The sequence below is a fragment of the Arachis ipaensis genome, chromosome B06 (assembly GCF_000816755.2).
Source record: "Arachis ipaensis cultivar K30076 chromosome B06, Araip1.1, whole genome shotgun sequence".
Lineage (NCBI taxonomy): Eukaryota > Viridiplantae > Streptophyta > Magnoliopsida > Fabales > Fabaceae > Arachis > Arachis ipaensis.
The window spans coordinates 136,513,650-136,534,186 of record NC_029790.2 but is presented as its reverse complement, the minus strand read 5'-3'; the positions used below and the strand labels follow the sequence as shown (position 1 = coordinate 136,534,186).

At 34.0% G+C, this 20,537-nt stretch overlaps 3 protein-coding genes and 1 long non-coding RNA gene across 4 annotated transcripts in view; 3 read left to right on the top strand and 1 right to left on the bottom strand.

Annotated features, from left to right (window-relative positions):
- Positions 8,775-9,614, top strand: LOC110263664. Its single transcript, XR_002349563.1, has 2 exons — positions 8,775-9,204; positions 9,538-9,614. It is a non-coding gene; the product is annotated as an uncharacterized LOC110263664 (long non-coding RNA).
- On the top strand, positions 9,968-11,130 carry LOC110263657 (formin-like protein 4). The gene is made up of 2 exons (XM_021105369.1): positions 9,968-10,474; positions 10,543-11,130. The coding sequence occupies exons 1-2, from the start codon at positions 10,006-10,008 to the stop codon at positions 11,094-11,096; spliced, it is 1,023 nt and encodes a 340-aa protein (XP_020961028.1). The 5' UTR covers positions 9,968-10,005; the 3' UTR covers positions 11,097-11,130.
- LOC110263658 lies at positions 11,395-12,177 on the bottom strand. The gene has a single exon (XM_021105370.1). The coding sequence runs from the start codon at positions 12,167-12,169 to the stop codon at positions 11,510-11,512; it is 660 nt and encodes a 219-aa protein (XP_020961029.1). The 5' UTR covers positions 12,170-12,177; the 3' UTR covers positions 11,395-11,509.
- The window catches only part of LOC107605717 (exocyst complex component SEC3A), a 10,125-nt gene continuing 9,713 nt past the window's right edge, over positions 20,126-20,537 (top strand). The window contains exon 1 of the mRNA XM_016307684.2: positions 20,126-20,424. Coding sequence (XP_016163170.1) covers positions 20,250-20,424 — 175 coding nt within the window. The 5' untranslated portion in view covers positions 20,126-20,249. The remainder of the gene's footprint in view (positions 20,425-20,537) is intronic.

Here is a 20,537-nt window from a genome sequence, read left to right as displayed (position 1 = left end):
ATATTTATTACACTATAATATAAAAGTAATTTATATATTAATAGTATTATATATATTGTAACTTAAGAACTAAAAGAGAGAAATAAAGAATTGTATATGAAAAGAAGAAGCATATTTTATTATTGTTGTATGTAAACGGAGGCTTAACTTCCTATTTATACATGTCCTCTTTTTCATCTTTCATTAAATATAATTTCTTTGGTAATATGGTACTTCACTATAGAAAAGTTAAACCATCCAAGTCATACGTGGTCAGTGGTCATCCATATTGTAACACTCCCCCTTGGATGACCATTAAGAATTATGCCTCGTTAAAATTTTACTAAAGAAAAATCAAATGGGAAAAGACTTTAGTAAAGGAAAAAGAGTACAATATCCTTTGTGACGGGGACTGTCTCATTAAAAATTTTGTCAAGAAAAATTTAATGAGAAAAAAACCTGACCAAAGAAAAAATAGTACAGTCTCTCTCTCTTGTCAACATCATTTAATGTCTCGAAATTGACGCATTTCAATCTCATGTACCAATCTTTTAAAGGAGAATTTTGGGAGTTACTTTGTGAACCAGATTATCACTTGATCGGATCTGTTGGACATCAATTGTCCTTTGATTTTGAAGATTATGAGTGAGGAAGAATTCGGGAGAAATATGTTTTGTTCTATCACCTTTGATGTATCCGCCTTTAAGTTGAGCAATGCATGCTGCATTATCTTCAAACAAGACAGTTGGAGCTATCTTATGATCAATCAGTTCACATGATGACAGGATATATTGGATCAAACTCCTGAGCCAAAAACACTCGCGACTTGCTTCATGTATCACTAGTATTTCAACATGAATAGAGGAGGTTGCTGCTATCGTCTGTTTCGTAGACCTCCAAAATATAGCTGTATCTTCATATATGAGCAGGTATCCTGTTTGATATCTCCCTTTGTGTGGATCAGACAAATATCCAACAACTGCATAGCCAACTAATTGTGACTTGGATCCATAGGGATAAAATAATCACATATCAAACGTTCCACGAAGATATCGAAAGATTTGTTTGATTTCACTCCAATGTCTTCTGGTTGGAGATGAACTATATCTTGCTAGTAAATTCACAGCAAATGATATATAGGGTCTTGTATTATTAGCAAGATACATTAACGCTCCAATTGCACTAAGATATGGTACTTCAGGACCAAGGATATCTTCTTTTTCTTCTTTAGGACGGAATTGATCCTTTTCCACATCCAAATATCTTACGATCATTGGGGTACTCAAGGGATGTGACTTATCCATATAAAATCTTTTCAAGATCTTCTATGTATATGTTGTTTGATGAATAAAGATCCCATTTTTTATATGCTCGATCTGCAGGCCGAGACAAAATTTAGTCATTCCAAGATCTTTTATCTCAAACTCTTTTTTTAGAGTTTTTAAAATTGTTGGAATCTCTTCAGGAGTCCCAATGATATTTAAATCATCAATGTACACAGCAATTATAATGAATCCAGATGCAGATTTTTTTATGAAAATACATTGACAGATATCATCATTCCTGAATTCATTTTTGGCCAGATACTTAGTAAGACGATTATACCACATTCGTCCAGATTGTTTTAGACCATATAAAGATCTTTGCAATTTAACTGAGTATAACCCCTACGAATATTCATTGGATGGTTTAGACATCTTTAGTCCTTCAGGGACTTTCATATAGATGTCCCGATCTAATGAGCCGTATAAGTAGGCTGTTATCACATTCATTAAATGCATATGCAATTTATGATATGCAGATAAACTGACCAAATAATGCAATGTTATCGCATCCACTACAGGGGAATACGTTTCTTCATAATCTATACCGGGCCTTTATGAAAAACCTTGTGCTACAAGTCGAGCTTTGTAGCGTACAACTTCATTTTTCTCATTTTGTTTTCTCACAAATACCCATCGGTATCCAATAGGTTTTACATCTTTTGGTGTACGAACTATAGGTCCAAAGACTTCACGTTTTGCAAGTGAGTCTAACTCAGCCCTCATGGTTTCTTCCCATTTTGGCCAATCATTCCTTTGTCGACATTCTTCGACTGATCTTGGCTCAAGATCCTTACTTTCATGCATGATATTCAATGCCATATTATATGCAAATATTTCATTGATAATTGTCTTATTTCGGTTCCATTTCTCTCCTGTAAAGACATAATTTGTCGAGATCTCGTCATTTTCATAATTTTCAGGTACCTGAACGTCTTTTGGGATTAAAATTATATCAGAATTTTGGACAACTGCAGGTGTCTTTACTATGTCTTTTTCAACAGGAATAGTATTTACCTCTTTTCGCTTTCGAGAATTTTTGTCTTTGGAATCGACAGGCCTGCCACGCTTCTGGCGTGTATTTGTTTCGGTGGCAATTTGTCCAACTATGATATCAATTCGAATTGGGGCATTTTCTGCTAGTATATAATATTTGGTTATCCTCTTTGTATAAGAAAATGCATCAGACAGTTTATTTGCTATTCTTTGCAAATGTATAATCTTTTGAACTTTTAGTTCACATTGCCCTGGTCGAGGATCTAAATGCATCAAGGATGATGCATTCCAATTAAGTTTCTTTTCAGGAAGTTTACTCTCTCCTCCTAATGTTGGAAATTTTGATTCATTAAAATGATAATCCGCAAATCGGGCTTTAAATACATTCTCAGTTTGTATTTCAAGTATTCTCACTATAGAGGAAGAATCATATTCAACATATATCCCCAATTTTCTTTGGGATCCCATTTTGGTGCGATTAGGTGGTGCGATGGGAACATATATCGCACACCCGAATATTCTTAAATGAGAAACATTTGGCTGTTGGCCAAAAGCTAATTACATATGAGAGAACTGATGGTAACTCGTTGGCCTCAAACGAATAAGTGCTGCGGCATGTAAAATAATATGCCACCAAACCGAGGTTGGGAGATTTGTTCTCATAAGTAAGGGTCTAGCAATTAATTGGAGGCGTTTAATAAGTGATTCTGCTAACCCATTTTGTGTGTGAACATAAGCTATTGGATGTTCAACACCTATTCCATTAGCCATACAATAAGCATCAAAAATTTGGAAAGTAAATTCACTAGTGTTATCAAGACGAATTGCTTTGATTGGATTTTCTGGAAATTGTGATTTTAATCGAATAATTTGAGCAAGTAATCTCGCAAACGCCAGGTTGCGAGAAGACAATAAGCACACATGTGACCATCTCGAAGATGCGTCTATTAGGACTATAAAATATCTAAAAGATCCACATGGTGGATGAATAGGTCCACATATATCGCCTTGAATCCTTTCTAGGAATTCAGGGGACTCAAATCCAATCTTTACTGGTAATAGCCTTAAAATTAACTTCCATTGAGAACCTGCAGCACAACAAAATTCACTAGATTTAAGAATTTTCTGGTTCTTTAGTGAATGTCCATGAGAATTTTCAATAATTCTCCGCATCATGGTTGTTCCCGGATGACCCAATCGGTCGTGCCAAGTTATGAATTTATTTGGGTTAGTAAACTTTTGGTTTACAATGGCATGTGATTCAGTTGCACTAATTTTGGTATAATATAACCCAGATGAAAGTGATGACAACTTTTCTAATATAACTTTTTATTTAAATCATGTGTTGTGATACATAAGTACTCATGACTTTCCTCATTCATAGTCTCAATATGATATTCATTTCGGCAAATATCTTAAAAGCTCAACAAGTTTCTTAGAGACTTGATAGACAATAGTGCATTATTTATTATGAATTTTGCTCCTCCGGGAAACAAAATTGTAGCTCTTCCGGAGCCTTCAATCACATTGCCTGAGTCAATAATAATATTAACATATTCTTCTTTTAGCACAAGATGGGTAAAATATATATCACTTTTGAGAATGATGTGCGAACTTGCACTATCCGCAAGGCATACATCTTCATTATATATCCTTGCCATTTTCTTCAAAGACAAATAATAATAATAAAATGAGTAGTATGCACAGTTAAATTGAATTCTTGATTGGAATTATTTTTCTAAGAAACACTGCACATAATGTCATATACTAAAATTTTATTTTAAAAACTTGACACTTTTAATAATTTCAAAATTCATAAACATTAATATTTCAATTATTTATATACATCATATTTGAAACTTAAATACATAAAAAATAAAATTTAACAACAAGTTTCTTACATTATTTATTTACATGAATACTTAACAATCACACATATTAAACTATTTCATCATTAATCAAATGACTAATATTTCCTTCAGGATCCTCAAAAAAATCGGATACATCATAATGAGCGGTGGAATTTTCAGTATCATTTGAAACAAAATTTGACTCTTTTCCTTTGTCGTCCTTTTTTCAAAGATGCTTGATAAAGATCGACTAGGTGCCTTGGGGTATGATAGGTACGTGATCAATGGCCCTTTCCACCACAACGGAAACACTTGCCCAATATTTCTTTCTTTATTCCACTTCTGGTGAGATCCTCTCTTTTGGACATAATTCATTTTCCTTCCATAATTTTTTTTGTTACCAAAACTTTGCCATTTACCTCTTCCAAGGTAATGATTTGCCGTATTTACTTCAGGAAATGAGGGTGCGCCAGCTGGACGCGCTTCATGATTCCTTAAAAGTAATTCATTGTTGCATTCAGCAATAAGAATGTAAGAAATTAACTCAAAATATTTTTTAAATCCTTTTTCTCAATACTGCTGCAGGAGCACATTCGAGGCATGGAAGGTCGAGAAATTTTTCTCTAACATATCATTATCAGATATCTTTTCACCATATAATTTCATTCGTGAGGTGATTCGAAACATTGCCGAATTATATTCTTTTATAGATTTAAAATTCTATAAACGCAAGTGCATCCATTCATATCGGGCTTGAGGAAGTATCACCGTCTTTTGATGATTATACATTTTTTCAAGGTCTTTCCAAAGATCTGCAAGATCTTTTAATGTGAGATATTCATTTTTCAATCTTTCGTCAAGATGACGATGAAGAAAAATCATGACTTTGGCTTTATCCTTCTGGGATGCATTATTTTTAGCCTTAATGGTATCTCCAAGATCCATTGAATCAAGATGGATTTGAACATCTAATATCCATGATAAATAATTGTTTCCAGATATATCAAGAGCATTGAATTCAATATGAGAGAGTTTCGACATAATGAAAATTTGTTACCTAAGTTTTTCTAAAAATTTGATCAGAGTCTCGTATTGTAAAATAAATAAATAAATGAGGAAGATATAATATAAAATAAAAAAGCATAAATAGAAGAGAGGAGTATGGATATTTACTAATATAATTATCACACTATAATATAAAAGTAACTTATATATTTATTAGCATTATATATATTGCAACTTAAGAACTAAAAAAGAAAAATAAAGAATTGTATATGAAAGGAGGAAGAGTATTTCATTATTGCTGTGGGTAATCAACGGAGGCTTAACTTCCTATTTATACATGTACAAGAATCCTTTTTTTCCTCTTTTATTAAATACAATTTCTTTGGTAATATGGCACTTCAATCTAAGAAAGTTAAGCCATCCAAGTCATACGTAGTCAATAATCATCCATATTGTAACACTCCAATCTTTCTTTGTAGTAGATTCATAAATTTATTTCTCTTAGAGTTTAGTATTTAATATATATTTACTTCTTTTTTTTTACCATCTTAAATATGAATACTACTCCATCCAATGGTCTTAACTCCTCATCAAAAATAAATTGTCACTGATTCCATGCCAAGCACAGCTGCACCCGCATTACATTTTACACCTATAAATTCACCCAAAAAAGCACATTATTAATATTATGGTTCAAAAGATAACCACCTATTGCAGTTATGTGTTTATGAATATATTTTTTTTTAACAAGAAAGCTCAACACAATAAATGGAGCAAGAACAACAAGTAAATAGAAAAGTTAAAAAAAGAAAAAAAATAATTGCAAACTTGTCAACTATTTTTTGTGCTCTTCCTTCTTATAGTATACTCCTGATTTTGTACTCCTAATTTTGTACTCGTGAAAACATCTTCAACCACTCCAATCTTATTAAAACTCTGTCCATCCAATTGTAAGATCGCTAAGCGAAAATCTACCAGTTGCATATCTTCTTTTATCAATTCTTACTAAAACTCTATTAATCTGACAGCATCCTTTCTCTCTTCTACTTGTACAATCTCGTTGAAGTCTCCCATAAAAGCTGACATAACTCTGCAATATAACTCAATTTCTCTTACACAACAAATTTGTCTTCTCTTATACTAACTCTCTTTTTTCCTTATAGTGCTTTCTATGGTCTATTTCTTCACTCTATTGATTGGTCACAACTTTTCATAAGAAGTCCAAGCATTCAAATTTTTTCATTCACTCCAATGGTGTTTTATTACTTTCCAAATTTTATGTTGTTGAAATTCTTTATTTTCAAAGAGCTTAAAATTTCTAATTCTCCATATTGTCGACACTAGCAAACCATAGATTGATATATAACTTCATTAATCAGTCGGACATAATCTTACTAAAGTTCTAATAAGATAAAATTAAATTAAACAACTGCTGAACAATAACCTAATGAAGGATAAAATTCTGCTTCGAAGCAGGTTGAATCATTATTTCGATTTCCCGATGAATGTGTATGGGTTCTACTAATTTTGTCCATAATCAATATCCGTCGAAATGAAATAGGATTACAAATGTTAAATTCTAACTTCAATAATGTTTAGAGAATTCCAATTATTGCATTTCAAGCTCAATACAACGGAGGAGGATAGTGTGATAGTTGAAATAATACATATGATGTTATTAATGTAAACAATGTTGTCGATTGGCTTTCTAAAACAATTCTTTCAAATAATTATATTCCTTAATGGTATAAAAGGAAAGGAGATTATTGAAGACAAATGTCAAGAGATAAATATATCAAAAATACAAAGTATTTTTAACAAAATCACTACGGAACAAGCTGCTGATTTAAAGAGATCTCACTACTAGAAGAGATCAAAGAGGTAGTGCGGAGTTGTGGTTCTTCAAAGACACTAGGTCTGAAATGCTTCAATATGTATTTCATAAAGGTTTAATTACTCTGTTGATCTCTATAGTTTAGCGAATTTTTCAATTAGGTCCCTATACTTTTTTTTCCTTTCAATTGGGTCCCTGCCCCCAATTTTTTTTAATTAGGTCCCTACCGTGACCAAACAGTTAGATTTAACGGAATATTCCGTTTCTAAGTTAAAGATTCCCTAACTTTATGTGAAATCCCTAATGCTCTTTCACTCATATTTTTCTGAAATACCATTTTACCCTCTTGAAAACTGTTCGGTCTCTTCTCCCAAACTTAGAGAAGAAACTCGTTTGCATGCTTGCTTCCCAACTCGCTCAGCTGCAGAGATTAACCCCACCGGAATATTGCGGGAGGGTTTGGCGTCTCCGATATCACTACCGTCGTCGTAGGCGTTGCTTCTTCCTCTAGGTAAGACAACGCTCAACGTTTCACTCATTGAAGGGTTTTTGTTCTTTTCTCCTGGGAAAGTTTGTCATTCTGTTTATTAGAGCTTCTTTGTGTTTCTGAAAGTGTTTGAAGAGGGATTTATGGCATTATTTTTTTTGGTATGCAGTTATGGGTGATTTAGATTTCAGTATCGAAATCCACCATAGTGACAAATTTGTTGACAGTGGACAACGATTAGAGTATTTAGGAGGAATGGTTGTGGAGGATTTACATTTTGAGGTTGACGAATGGTCATTGCAAGAGATTGTCAGTCAGCTAAAGCAACTAGGGTATAAGGGTTTCGCTAGGATCTGGTACAAGGAACCTGGGATAGATTTGAAGTCAGGTCTTAGAGAGTTGAAGTCCGATGGGGATGCGATGAGAATGGCTAGGTCACTGGTGTCAAATTCCTGCAAACATTGCGAGGTATATGTTGTCGATGGAGCCAGAGAAAGTAAGGGGATTGAGATCACTTCAACTGATGCTGATTATGTGCCAGAGGAAGGTGAGGACAGTGCTGATGATGATGGGTTGCTAGAGGTTGAAGTGGATGCTGAGTCAGAGCCTTCTACTGAAGAAGAGGTATTTGATGATAGTGCTGATGATGGTGACCATGATGATCAGTTTGGGTTTGAGGTGGAGGATAATGATCCACCATCAAATGCATTTGGGGGATTTAATGGCCCACTAAATGATGAGAGAACTGCAGCAGCTGGAACAGCTGAAGGTGATGAAAGTTTAAGGGAGGGTGATGAGCAACTTGGAGGCTTATCTGATGGATATGAGACTGATGACATAGATAGTTATGAGGGGGACTCTGATGATATGATAAAAAAGAGGAGGTTCTCTAAGTACAATGAGGCCGAGATGAACAGAGAGTATGAATTTCAGGTGGGGTTGGAATTTAAATCACTTAGTCAATTCAAAGAGACTGTTAAGGAGCATGCCCTATTGAATGGTAGGGACATTAGGTTTCAAAAAAATGATAAGGTGAGGTGTAGAGTTGTTTGCAAAGGAAGAAAGGGAAAGTGCAAGTGGGTTTGTTTTGCGAGTAAAGTGGGGGGTTCTGACTGTTTCCGGATCAAGACGTTGAATGGAAAGCATACATGTGGAAGGAACTATAGCGGAAGACTTGCATCAAGTAGTTGGATCTCAAAGAAGATTGCCAACAACATCAGTAGAGGGGAAGAGATGAAGCTTGCGACAGTTATTCATACTATACAAGACAAATACATGGCCAATATCAGTGTTGGTAAGGCTTACTGGGCAAGGAGGAAGGCAAGAGAGGAGGTACATGGGCGGGCAATCCAACAGTATGCTAAACTAAGGGATTACTGTGCAGAGATACTTAGGGCAAATCCAGGATCTAGTCTGACCATATTGGTTGATAGGCCTTCTCTTACGCACTAGCCCCGATTTATGAGAATGTACATGTGCCTTGATGCAGTCAAAAAAGGCTTCTTGGCGGGGTGTAGACCTATTATTGGCGTGGATGGATGTCACTTGAAGGGCGACCATGGACAGTAGCTGCTAGTTGCTATTGGCAGAGATCCAAATGATAATTACTTTCCCATAGCCGTAGCTGCAGTAGAGGCAGAGACTAAGGACAGCTGGGGGTGGTTCTTGGAGATGCTGTTAAATGACATTGGAGAATCAAGAAAGTGGGTTTTTATGAGTGACCAACAAAAGGTATCACTTTAATTTTTTGCAAGTAATTTTATCTAAATATAAATCTGCCATGTTTATGATGATATATGCAACTGATATGAGTTTGTGAATATAAGTCTGCCATGTTTATGATGATATATGCAACTGATATGAGTTTGTAGATATAAATCTGAAATTTATATGATCATATATGCAATGCCTAAGATTGTGAACATAAGCTTGACATGTTAGTGATGCTATGTTTAGATGCAATGGCTAAGCTTTTGAACATTAATGTTGAATATTTGATATGTTAGTGAACATTTACCTGAGTATGTTGTGTATATTGTGTTCTGGACTGAATCAATAAAACAGGGGCTGATGCAAATCTTTCAAGAGGCATTGCCAACACTGGAGCATAGGCTTTGTCTGAGGCATTTATATGCCAACTGTAAGAAAGCATATAGGGGTGGTACTGTACTAAGGGACCTAATTCTGTCTATTGCCAAAGCTACCTATGTGGAAGAATGGGAAAGAAGGATGAATCAACTAAAGGAGCTCAACAGAGACTGTTATGAGAAGTTGTTTGCTCTGGATCCAAAATTGTGGACAAAGAGTCACTTTACATTTCTGGCCAAGAGTGACATGCTGATGAACAACATCTCTGATGCATTCAATGGAAGAATCCTAGAGGCGAGAGACAAGCCAATTCTGACAATGTTTGAATGGATTAGGTGCTATTTAATGACAAGATTTGCAGAGAAAAAGAAGAAGGCAGAGAGGTATGAGGGTACACTTTTGCCAAAACCCAAGAAACGGCTAGATATCATCACGGTTAGAGCTATGGAGTGGCAAGCTAAATGGGCAGGAGACCTGAAGTATGAAGTCCACCATAAGAACAGGATGATCATGGAAAGGTTTGTGGTCGATTTGATGGCTGGAAGGTGTAGTTGTAGGTTCTGGGGTTTGTGTGGTATGCCGTGTCCCCATGCTTGCTGTGCTATCTTTGAGAAGGGTGACAACCCGGAAGATTATTGTAGTAACTATTACAGCAAGGCAGCATACCTTGCTACATATGGGCAGTCAATATCACTAATCAATGGAGAAAATATGTGGCCAAAGATACAATGCGATACCATCATCCCTCCAATTTTCAGAGTTAAACCAGGAAGGCCAAGGATGGTTAGGATAAGGGAACCCGATGAAAACAGATCACAGACAAAATATAGAAGATCTGGAACTTTTGTTACCTGCAGTAATTGTGGCCAATACGGACACAATAGGAGACTCTGTCCAAACCCTATAGTGACAGGTATTGTTTGCCAACTTATTTTGTTCAATTGTTGATGAACTATTATTAACTGCTATTTCATCTTGTAGCTCCTGAAGGCACACAAGGATCTGATGCTGCAACTGGAACTGGAGGAGTTGACTCTGCTGCTAATGAACCTGCTGCTGCTGATGAAACAAATGGATCTGCAGCTGCTGCAACTGATATATCCAGGATGGTTAAAGGGAGAGGCAGAGGAAGAGCAGCAGCAGGGATGGTTAAAGGCAGAGGAAGATCAGCAGGAGGGATGGCCAGAGGAAGGGGTAGAGGGAGGGCTGCACCCATGACTGCAACAGCATCAAGGCCTTCAAACACCCCTGCACCCACATCCCAGCCACCACACACCCCTGTCCCACCCTCACAGCCTACAAACACCCATGCACCACCATCACAGCCTGCACCACCATCACAGCCTACCACCTTACCCACACCCGCATCACTGCCCGCCACTTTGCCTACACCTGCATCACTGCCCACTGCACCAGCATCTCAACCTTTGCCCAAGACCAAAATCTTTGGTGTCAGAAGAAGTGGAAGACTGAAGATTGGAGTTAGGAAGCCAACAAATCAGCCGCCTGAACATGTTGACCTTACACTTGATTGAGGCTGAATAGAGTTTAGGGTTTCTTTTTGATATCTCGTGTTATGTAGGATTTGTGTTCACCTGTGACTCTGGTTTCTTTATTGTTTGGACCACTGTTGTTATGTGTTGTGGACCACTTTTGTTATGTTGGTAGAAAACTGTTTTGAGTGGGTGTCACATTTATTTTGTTGCTATCTAGGTGTCCTACATTATATAATGTAAAAAACAATGGTATCTAACTATCTATTATAATTCAATGCATCTTTTGTTTTACCTACTTTTTTCTCAGTATCATACTTGTATGCATATTAAATAGCAAAGGAACACCTTTCATTTACAAAAATTAAACATTTCATATAACTTCATTGCACCCATGCTAAACAGTACACTATTGTCTTATATAGACTATTACATTATCATAACAACCATGCTTTCTACATCTTTACATATAATACTGCAACAATCAAAACACCTAATATCAAGCCCAGCATAACTAGCATCTTGTATTGCTTTTTCATACTATCTTCCATCTTAGCAAATTGCTCCTCCACTGAACTCAGCTCAGCACATAACCTTCCTACCCAGGCATCTACTTCTCCAACCTCTGCAATTAATCTCTCTAGATCCACACTTAATCTGTCTATCTTCCTTTCTTGTGCCTCAAATTCTCTAACCCTTCCAAGTACTTGTTGTGAACTGTTCACTGCATCTTCTCCAGATATCTTTTTTTCTTTCCCATCAACCCACTCAAAAAACTTGCATCTCCTATTAGGGCAAGAAATGAATCTTCTATTTGGATTTTTTGATGTACTTGAACTACGAAGAATCAGAGTGTCTCCACAAAAGCACCGGACCCTCCTTTCCTTTTGCTTCAACCATCCGCTCTTCTCATCTTCTTCATCATCAATCCACTCGAAGAACTTGCATTTTGGCATTCTCCCACAACCAACATACCTTCTTCCATGGCTTGCTACTGCCGAAGAAGACATCACAGCAACTGCCTCACCACAAAAACAAAGATGTCTCTTCTTGACGAGGGTTCTGGAACTACAGACTCCTGAAGATAACTGACTCTGATCTATGAGTATTGACATAGTAAGGGTAAGGGTAGCAAAGAGAGGAGCAGAAGTTTGAGGAAGAGGCGAGAAGAAGAGAGTTAGAACTCAGATCCTCAGATCCCTACTGAGTCTCCTTCATTTGTAAGGGATAAGTGAGGGTTATAATGGTCAAATCACTCAATCTTAACGTTTTTTGTAACGTTTACTGTCAATAGGGACCTAATTGAAAAAAAAATTGGAGGCAGGGACCCAATTGAAAGGAAAAAAAGTGTAGGGACCTAATTGAAAAATTCGCTAAACTATAGGGACCAATAGAGTAATTAAACCTTTCATAAAAAACAGATCATTGAAAGTGTTTTTAGCAGTCTTAAATTTCTTCAGAATTGGGTACCTATCTAGTTTTATCAACATGACTTGGGTAAGCAACTGGGCTGTTATGTCCATCATTGTAAATGGATCTCCAACGGAGCCTTTTAGTATGTTTAGAGGACTAAAAAGATAATATTAAACCAACTTGGGTTGGTCGAGTGGTCAGCTCACTCGTCCGCTTAAGCAAGTGTTGGGAGTTCGAACCCCGCCTTGTGCATGCAGCAACTCATTGGCCAGCGACAGACCCTTAAATGGAGCTCAGATTCGCGACGGATTAGTCTTCAACCTGTCGGGTTGGGAGATACCGTTTGGGTAAACCAAAAAAAAAAAAGATAATATTATTCTTATTCGTTTGTAATTCACATATGATAGTATCCTTAATAAAGATGCTCTCAGAAATTTTCAAAAAATCCTGACGTGCTTTGTCTAGGCGGCAACAATTTTTTTAAATTCTAGCCAGCATGTAACCAATAAAAAAAAATGAGTTATTGGATGAAATCTCACACCAATCTCACACCATTAAAATCATTATTGATGGCTATTTGATGGCTACAAATCATAAAAGTTGCTGGTCCCCTAACACTTCTCGGTAGAATATATGGGCTTGTTCGTTTACAATATTATATAAACAACTATCAGATATTCAAATGAGCAATATTATTACACTAGCGGCTTATGGAAAGTAATATGATGAAATTAAGTTCAAACATATAATAATTCAAATTGTTTAACAATACAAACTCTAATAATATTGATACGGTTCAAAATTGGTTAGCAACTTAGCATATCGGTATTAGAGTAGAGATTTGTTTTTGGAACGTAACCGTGGTAAGGAATAACCGAATAAGAATTCAACAAGTTTAAACCAGTAAACAGCAGTTAAAAATATTAGGTGATCCCCGTTTATGACATCATGCGTAAATATGGTTAGATTATTTAACATTTTTATCTATAGTTTGTCAATTTAATTATATGTAAATAGCTATTTTTTTTTTCTTTTAATAACAAGACAAGAAGTCTTCGAAACATTAAAAAGATCCAAAACGACCAACCGTGTTGTTAGCTAATAAAATGCGTCCGGGTTGTTAGCTTTTACATTGCTTCTGATTCCAATGTTTTCGAGTGGGATATATGTCGTGTTCGTGTGTGTAGGATATGTTTCAGGTATTTAATTGGAGCGGCATCATGGAGGAACATTTGCCTACAGCCAAGAAAAATGGTTTAGCCGTTTTTTTCTTTACTGTTTCCTCTTTTCTGATTTCACTGTGTATTTCAAGATTGTACTGTGGATTCTTATAGTGGAATGCCTTTATTATTGTTCCCGTGGATGTTGGTCATTTGACCGAACCACGTAAATTCCTTGGTCTCCTTTCCCTATTGGATTAATTATTTTATGCGTTTCGGTGGCTGAGAGCATCAAGTCAAATAGGAATAAAATTAAACAGGCGATGATCGTAAATTCGTAATTGATTCCAGAAGTGCACGGAGCACTATCAAAATAATACCGGTCTAAAGTCAATTAAGATAAAATTAGAGATAATATTCAATTTGGTCCCTGAACTTACATGCGAGTCTCAATTTAGTTTCTGAAATTTTAATTGCCTTTATTTAGTCCCCGAAGTTTATAAATGTGCCTCATATTAGTCCCTAAGACCATTTTTAGTATAAAAACGTTAATAGAGCGCTGTTGTAGACTATCACATGTCACCTTAAAACTTGTAAAATGATGCAGTTTTGGTTTTGACATTTAAATAGCTCAAAAAGGATCGTATTACTTATTTTATTAGGTAAAATTTTAATAAACACCATTTAGGATGTTATTTTTAGGTTATTTGAGTGCCAAAACTAAAACGACATCATTTTACCAAGTTTAGTGTGGCATCCGATTTCACGACAGTGTTCCGTTATACGTTGAAAATTGTTTCAAGGACTAACATGAGTTATATTCACAAATTTTGGGGACTAAATAGAGGCAATTGAAATTTCAAGGACTAAATTAAGACTTGCGTGTAAGTTCAGAGACCAAATTGAGTATTATCTCATAAAATTAAGTTCAACAACGCAGAATAATAATCCACTCGATTGCGTTCGCCAAATTCTGAAGAACTGGTAACTCAATTTGACATTGTCATCCTACATAATCACTCCAAAAGCTCCGAACAAAAAAACGGTGGAAACAATCGAATGAAGCCAACACTACCAATACGTGCCCCTCTTTGGAGGAAAGAAGGCCAACAAAAAGGCCTTCCCTCAACAACACATCGAGTGTCATCAATAAGCAAGAAACGAAGCCAACACTAGCAATACTTACCCCTCTTTGGGGCAAAAACAGCCAACATAAGGTCTTCCCTCAACGACACGAGTACCATCAATCCAAACAAGTATTATCAAATCAAAACAAATATAAATTTTTTCTAGAAGTTTCCACTTTAAATGATTCACTAATTTATTGCAAATGTTCTGTGTTATATGTTAACACAAAAAAAAAAAAAAGAAGTTCCACATTTTGGGTTAATTTAGGTACCATCAAAATTTAAAATAAAGCACCAACATAAAATAAAAGATAAACCTTATGGCATTAAAAGTGTGGATAAAACATCGCATAAAAAGTAAGCCAGTCAAAGTAACTAATTTCTATAAGTTGCATCATGTTATTTTCATTGGATTTTGTTGTGCTGTTATCCTTTTCCAAGCATTTCAATAAGTAAAATTTCAGATGAAATATTAAAAGCTCAATCCATCTCAATAAGTAAAACTTTCAGATGAAATATTAAATGCTCAATCCTTTGTAGTAGATTCATAAATTTATTTCTCTCAGAGTTTATTTCTCTCTAAGTTTAGCATCTAATATGTATTTATTTTTTTTTATCATGTCACCAAATATTGGTCCTTAAATATGAATACCATTTCATCCAAGGATCCTAACTCCTTTTCAAAAATAAATTGTCACTGATTCCATGTCAAGAACAATTGCACCTGCATTACATACATCTTACACCTATAAATTCACAAAAAAAATGTGAAAATTCATGTGTAGTTGTTTTTAAAGTTAATATCTAAAAACCGTTAGATAATTTAATAAATTTGACTAAATTAATATCTAATAATATTCAACCAAAAAAAAGCACATCATTAATATTATGTTCAAAAGATAACCAACCATTGCAGTCACATGTTTATGAATATACTCTACCTAACCATTAACTCTTTTTTTCCTTTATGGTGGTGCTTCTTATAGTCTATTTCTTCACTCCTTTTATTGATTGGTCTCAACTTCTCATAAGAGGTCCAAGCGTAAACATGGTATTTTATTACCTCCCAAATTTTATGTTGTTGAAATTCTTTATTTTCAAAGAGCTTAAGATTTTTAATTCTTCATAGAGAAAAAGTATGGGAAGTTAATAAATTTAGGTTGGGTTTGGTAAAGCTTTTTGAATAGGTGCTTGTGCACAAGCACCTCATTTTGTGTTTGGTAAATTAAAAAGTCCAAGTGCTTGTGCTTGCGGCTTTTAAAAGTTATAGGTACTTTTGAAAGCACCTAAAAGGGAGCTTTTCAAAGTTGGCTTATGCTTATCAAAATTAAAAAAAAATCTAATATAATAAATATTTAAAATTATCATTATTAATTATTAACACCAGGTTTCATTTATTTTTCCACATATATTTCAACCTAATCTTCACAATTTCAACACAAATACATCGCTATCATGTATTAGGTATGAACTTCTATCTATTTATATTATTTTTATGCGTTGTTTTTGTATTTTTTAGTAGATATTTGTTTTTCTCTGTTTTTTAAAATGTGAAGAAGGAGACCTGATTTATGGAAACCAATCATAAAATTTTCGTACACCAACTTCATAAACATTAGTCAAAATTATAATAACAACATATATATACATATGTAAATATAGATATATAATTTTACTTGAGATATGTGTAATGAAGTATTTTGTAAATAAATAATAAAATTAATATTTAACTGTGTTTAAGAGTATATTCAAGAGTAAAACATACTAATAAATCATTTTAGCCTTAATTACGTCAATATCCTATTTTAATATATAAATCGAATCAATTAGATTTATTACCGTTACAACATATACATATTAAATCGGATCCAATTAATTCGATTTGCATAGAATCATTTAGGATATACTTGTAACGAAAATCAAAATAAGATATTGACGTAATTTTTAGGTTGAACTAATTTATTAGTGTATTTTATCTAAGTAAATGTACTTTTCAACTAAATTATATTTATTTTTATTTTAAAAACTTTATTAAATTTTTTATTTTTATTTTTATCTTATTTGTTAAGTAAACATTTTATAAAATTTAAAGGGAAAATTTTATTAAATATTGTTTGTTGATATGAATTTATTGATTAACAGTATAATTGGTAATTCAATGACAAATAATATATATAGAACTTAGATAATAAGAATGATCATGAAATATTAGAATTATTTTGAATTATACACTTTTAATTTGTTTATCATTTGGGTAATGCATAATTACTTGATTAGTATATACCAATTATCTACAAATTAATTTAAGTTATAACTATATCCGAATTAAATATTTTTTAAATAAATAAAAATATGATATTATTGGCATTTAAGATTTTATCAACAAAAATTTAAATTAATTATTATTTTTTTGGTTCTATAGGAGCAAAGTAACAAAAATGCAAAATGTTAACTAACTCTTCGAGTATAAATAACTAACTTTTTAGTCAAGCCGGTTTTGTGAGCTTGCTTCTTTTTTGTTTCTACTCTTAGACTTAGAGCCACCTATTAGAATATCGTAATTGGAAAACAAAATCAGGAAAATATCAAAGAGAATTAAAAAAAAAATCAATGTAATTTATTAGGATATTATTCCATAACGAGTGTACTCTTAGCGTACTCTTGGTCTATATATTGGTAAGAACTTTGTAATCACAAAATGAAAAATATGAATAACAAAAATGATACTTTTCTAAATAATTCTTTATTTCTTTCCTAAACTCTTTGTACCATGGTAACATGGTATCACCACCGTCCATTGTTTTCTCCCGTTTTTCTTATTTCTCTGACCGGTTTCGATTCTTTCTCAGAATGCCGAAGTGCGCTCATTGCAGAAAAAACAGGAAGGTATGCAGGGAGGGAGAATGCAAATATCGCCGCCATTTTAGACCAGAGTCACCAAATTCCGAAGCCACGTACGATCTGCTCAGTTCTGTGTTTACACCAACGTGTGTGTTGAATTATAAAATTTTTAAGATTTAAAATTTTAATCTGCACTTAACTTGAGGTAGTTTTTGGCGGAAAGTTAAAATAATCACAGACAAATTCTAATATAACTTCCCATCATTCACGTTGTTTTTTAACTCCTACTTTTATGCAGCACCACTTTTTTTAATCACACTATATGAACCCTATCATATGATAGGGTATCCTCCAAACTCAAAATACGAATTTTCTCTTTCTTAATTTTGATGTTATTTGTTGGTTTTTTTAACAGATTTTTTTGTGGAGCAAAAACGTAATAATTTAGGAGAGGCCCTTTTAGCAGAACTACGATAATCACAAAATGTCAACAACAATGAAGAATTTGCAGAAGATTTGGACGAAATAAGTTTTAAGCAACTGTATCTATCAGAAAAGATTATAACGACCATTTAATCGTGAATGTCAAAGTATATGAAATTTCAATTTTTTTACGTGATTTTTTAAGTTTTAGTATTTATTTTATTTCTTTTATTTAATTTTGTATTCAGTTGTAGACACTTCTATGGGAGAAATCACAACCGGCAAAAGGACAACAATTCAAGTTTGGCATTTAAAAATGATGAAAAAGACATTATGAAACTTGATGGGCATGGACAAAGTCGAGATAATGACGCAAATTTATTGGTTCGGTTCCTGGGTGTATTAGCCCATAGAGCAACGCTGTAAATTGGAAAAGTCTTTAGTGCTGAAAATGTAGGACGTGTGAGAAACTTTAGAGGAAAAGCTATGGATATAAAGAAACCAATGCAAGATTCAGGTAACAGCTCTGTATAAATTTTTTTTATCAAAATACTATGATAAAATGCTTAGTTTATCCAGTGATATGCCAGACATTTAATTTGTGTATTTAATAAATAATAATTGAAATTTTAAATATATTTATTCTAGAAGGGATTAGAATTTATTTTATTTATGTTAATTTTTTTTTATTTTTTATTATATATAAGTTTAGACTTGTATTATTATTATTATTATTATTATTATTATTATTATTATTATTATTATTATTATTATTATTATTAGTATTTTTTATCAATTTAATAAAATTGTTCAATTAAAGCAAATTAGCACAAATTAGACTACAGATTGTATGTGAAAAATAGAGTGAGTTAACTACAAAAATAGTGTGATTAAATAACCCAACATTAGCCACACAAAAAATTGTGACTGAAAAAACCGGCCTCCACGTGGACAATGATATACAAATTGTGGTTCTTTGAAGGTCTCCACGATGTTAAAAAATGTGGCTAATAACACTAAAATCGTGGCAAATTGAAAATGCAACCCTCCGATTAGCCACAAACATTCTTTCGTGGCTAATATATGGTTGCTACGGTTATCTTAGAGTTATGCCTTGAAATGGAATAAGCATACAGTGACAGGTCCTCTTCATTCATACAACAACTTGCAAAACAAACTGCCAGATCTCCAACGAGAAGTCCAAGAATTGAAGCAAGAGCTCCAGAATATTAGAGAAAATGGGAATCAGACTGCTGACAAAGATATACAAGAAGATGCGAGTCCTCATTATGAGCTTGTCCTCAGTCAAGTTGATGTTACCAAGTAGGGCAACAACAGGAATCAACAAGATAGGGGAGTGCCGAGAGAGAGAGAGAGAGTTTGGGAAGATTCTGCTTCTTTTTAAGTTCTTTCCCTTATTGATCTTGTAGGGTTCTTTTTGAGTATGCATCACAAAGAGTATGCTTTGGATTTATGGTTTGCCTTTTTGTGAGTCAAGTTTGACTTTATGTATAAATCACAATTAACATGCTAATAAATTCATTCACACTAAATTTGTGTTGTATATATATATATATATAGTTTGGGAAGATAGGTCTGCTTCTTTTTGAGTAGTGATTAGAGTAGTGATTACTGATTTGTTTTTGGAACGTAACCGTGGTAAGGAATAAGGAATAACCGAATAAGAATTCAACAAGTTTAAACTAGTAAACAGCAGTTAAAAATATTAGGTGATCACCGTTTAAGACATCATGCGTAAAAATGGTTAGATTATTTAACATTTTTAGAGGAATATTAAGAGTCAGCAATTTTTGTGATTTGTAGTCATCAAATAGCTATTAATTATAATTTTAATGGTGTGAGATTGGTGTAAAATTTTATCTAATGACTCACTTTTTTTTTTGTTGGTTACATGGTGGCCAGAATTTAACAAATTTGCTGAGCCCTAGATTTTTTCATTTCAACTTATTTTTATCTATAATTTCATTAATTTGTGTCAATTTAATTACATGTAAATAACTATTTTTTTTCCTTTTAATAAGAAGAGAAGAAGTCTTCGAAACATTAAAAAATCCAAAACGACCAACCGTTTTTACTTTTCTAAAATTTTCTTTTTTTTTTCCTTCTCTTTTCACTGTGTCTGAACATTGAACGAAACAACACGCGCTTAGTTCTCTTTCTCTCTCTAGCACTTTACTATCTCCTCGCCGTAGTAGCTTCGAGATCGGAAAATGGCCAAACCGAGTGCCGACGATGGCGAGCTCCGGCGGGCATGCACGACGGCGATTGAGGATCCTCACCAGAAGATCGTGATGGCGATCAGAGTAGCAAAATCCCACGGGATCTTGGGAAAATCTTCCAAGCTTGGCCGTCAGATGGCGAAGCCAAGGGTTCTTGCTCTCTCCAGTAATTACTTCTTCACTTCACTGCTTTCCTTTTACTCTTAGATTTAACTATACAAACCTTGATTCAAAATACTTTGCTCTTTTTCTTTTCCCTTCAAAATTATTCATGTATGC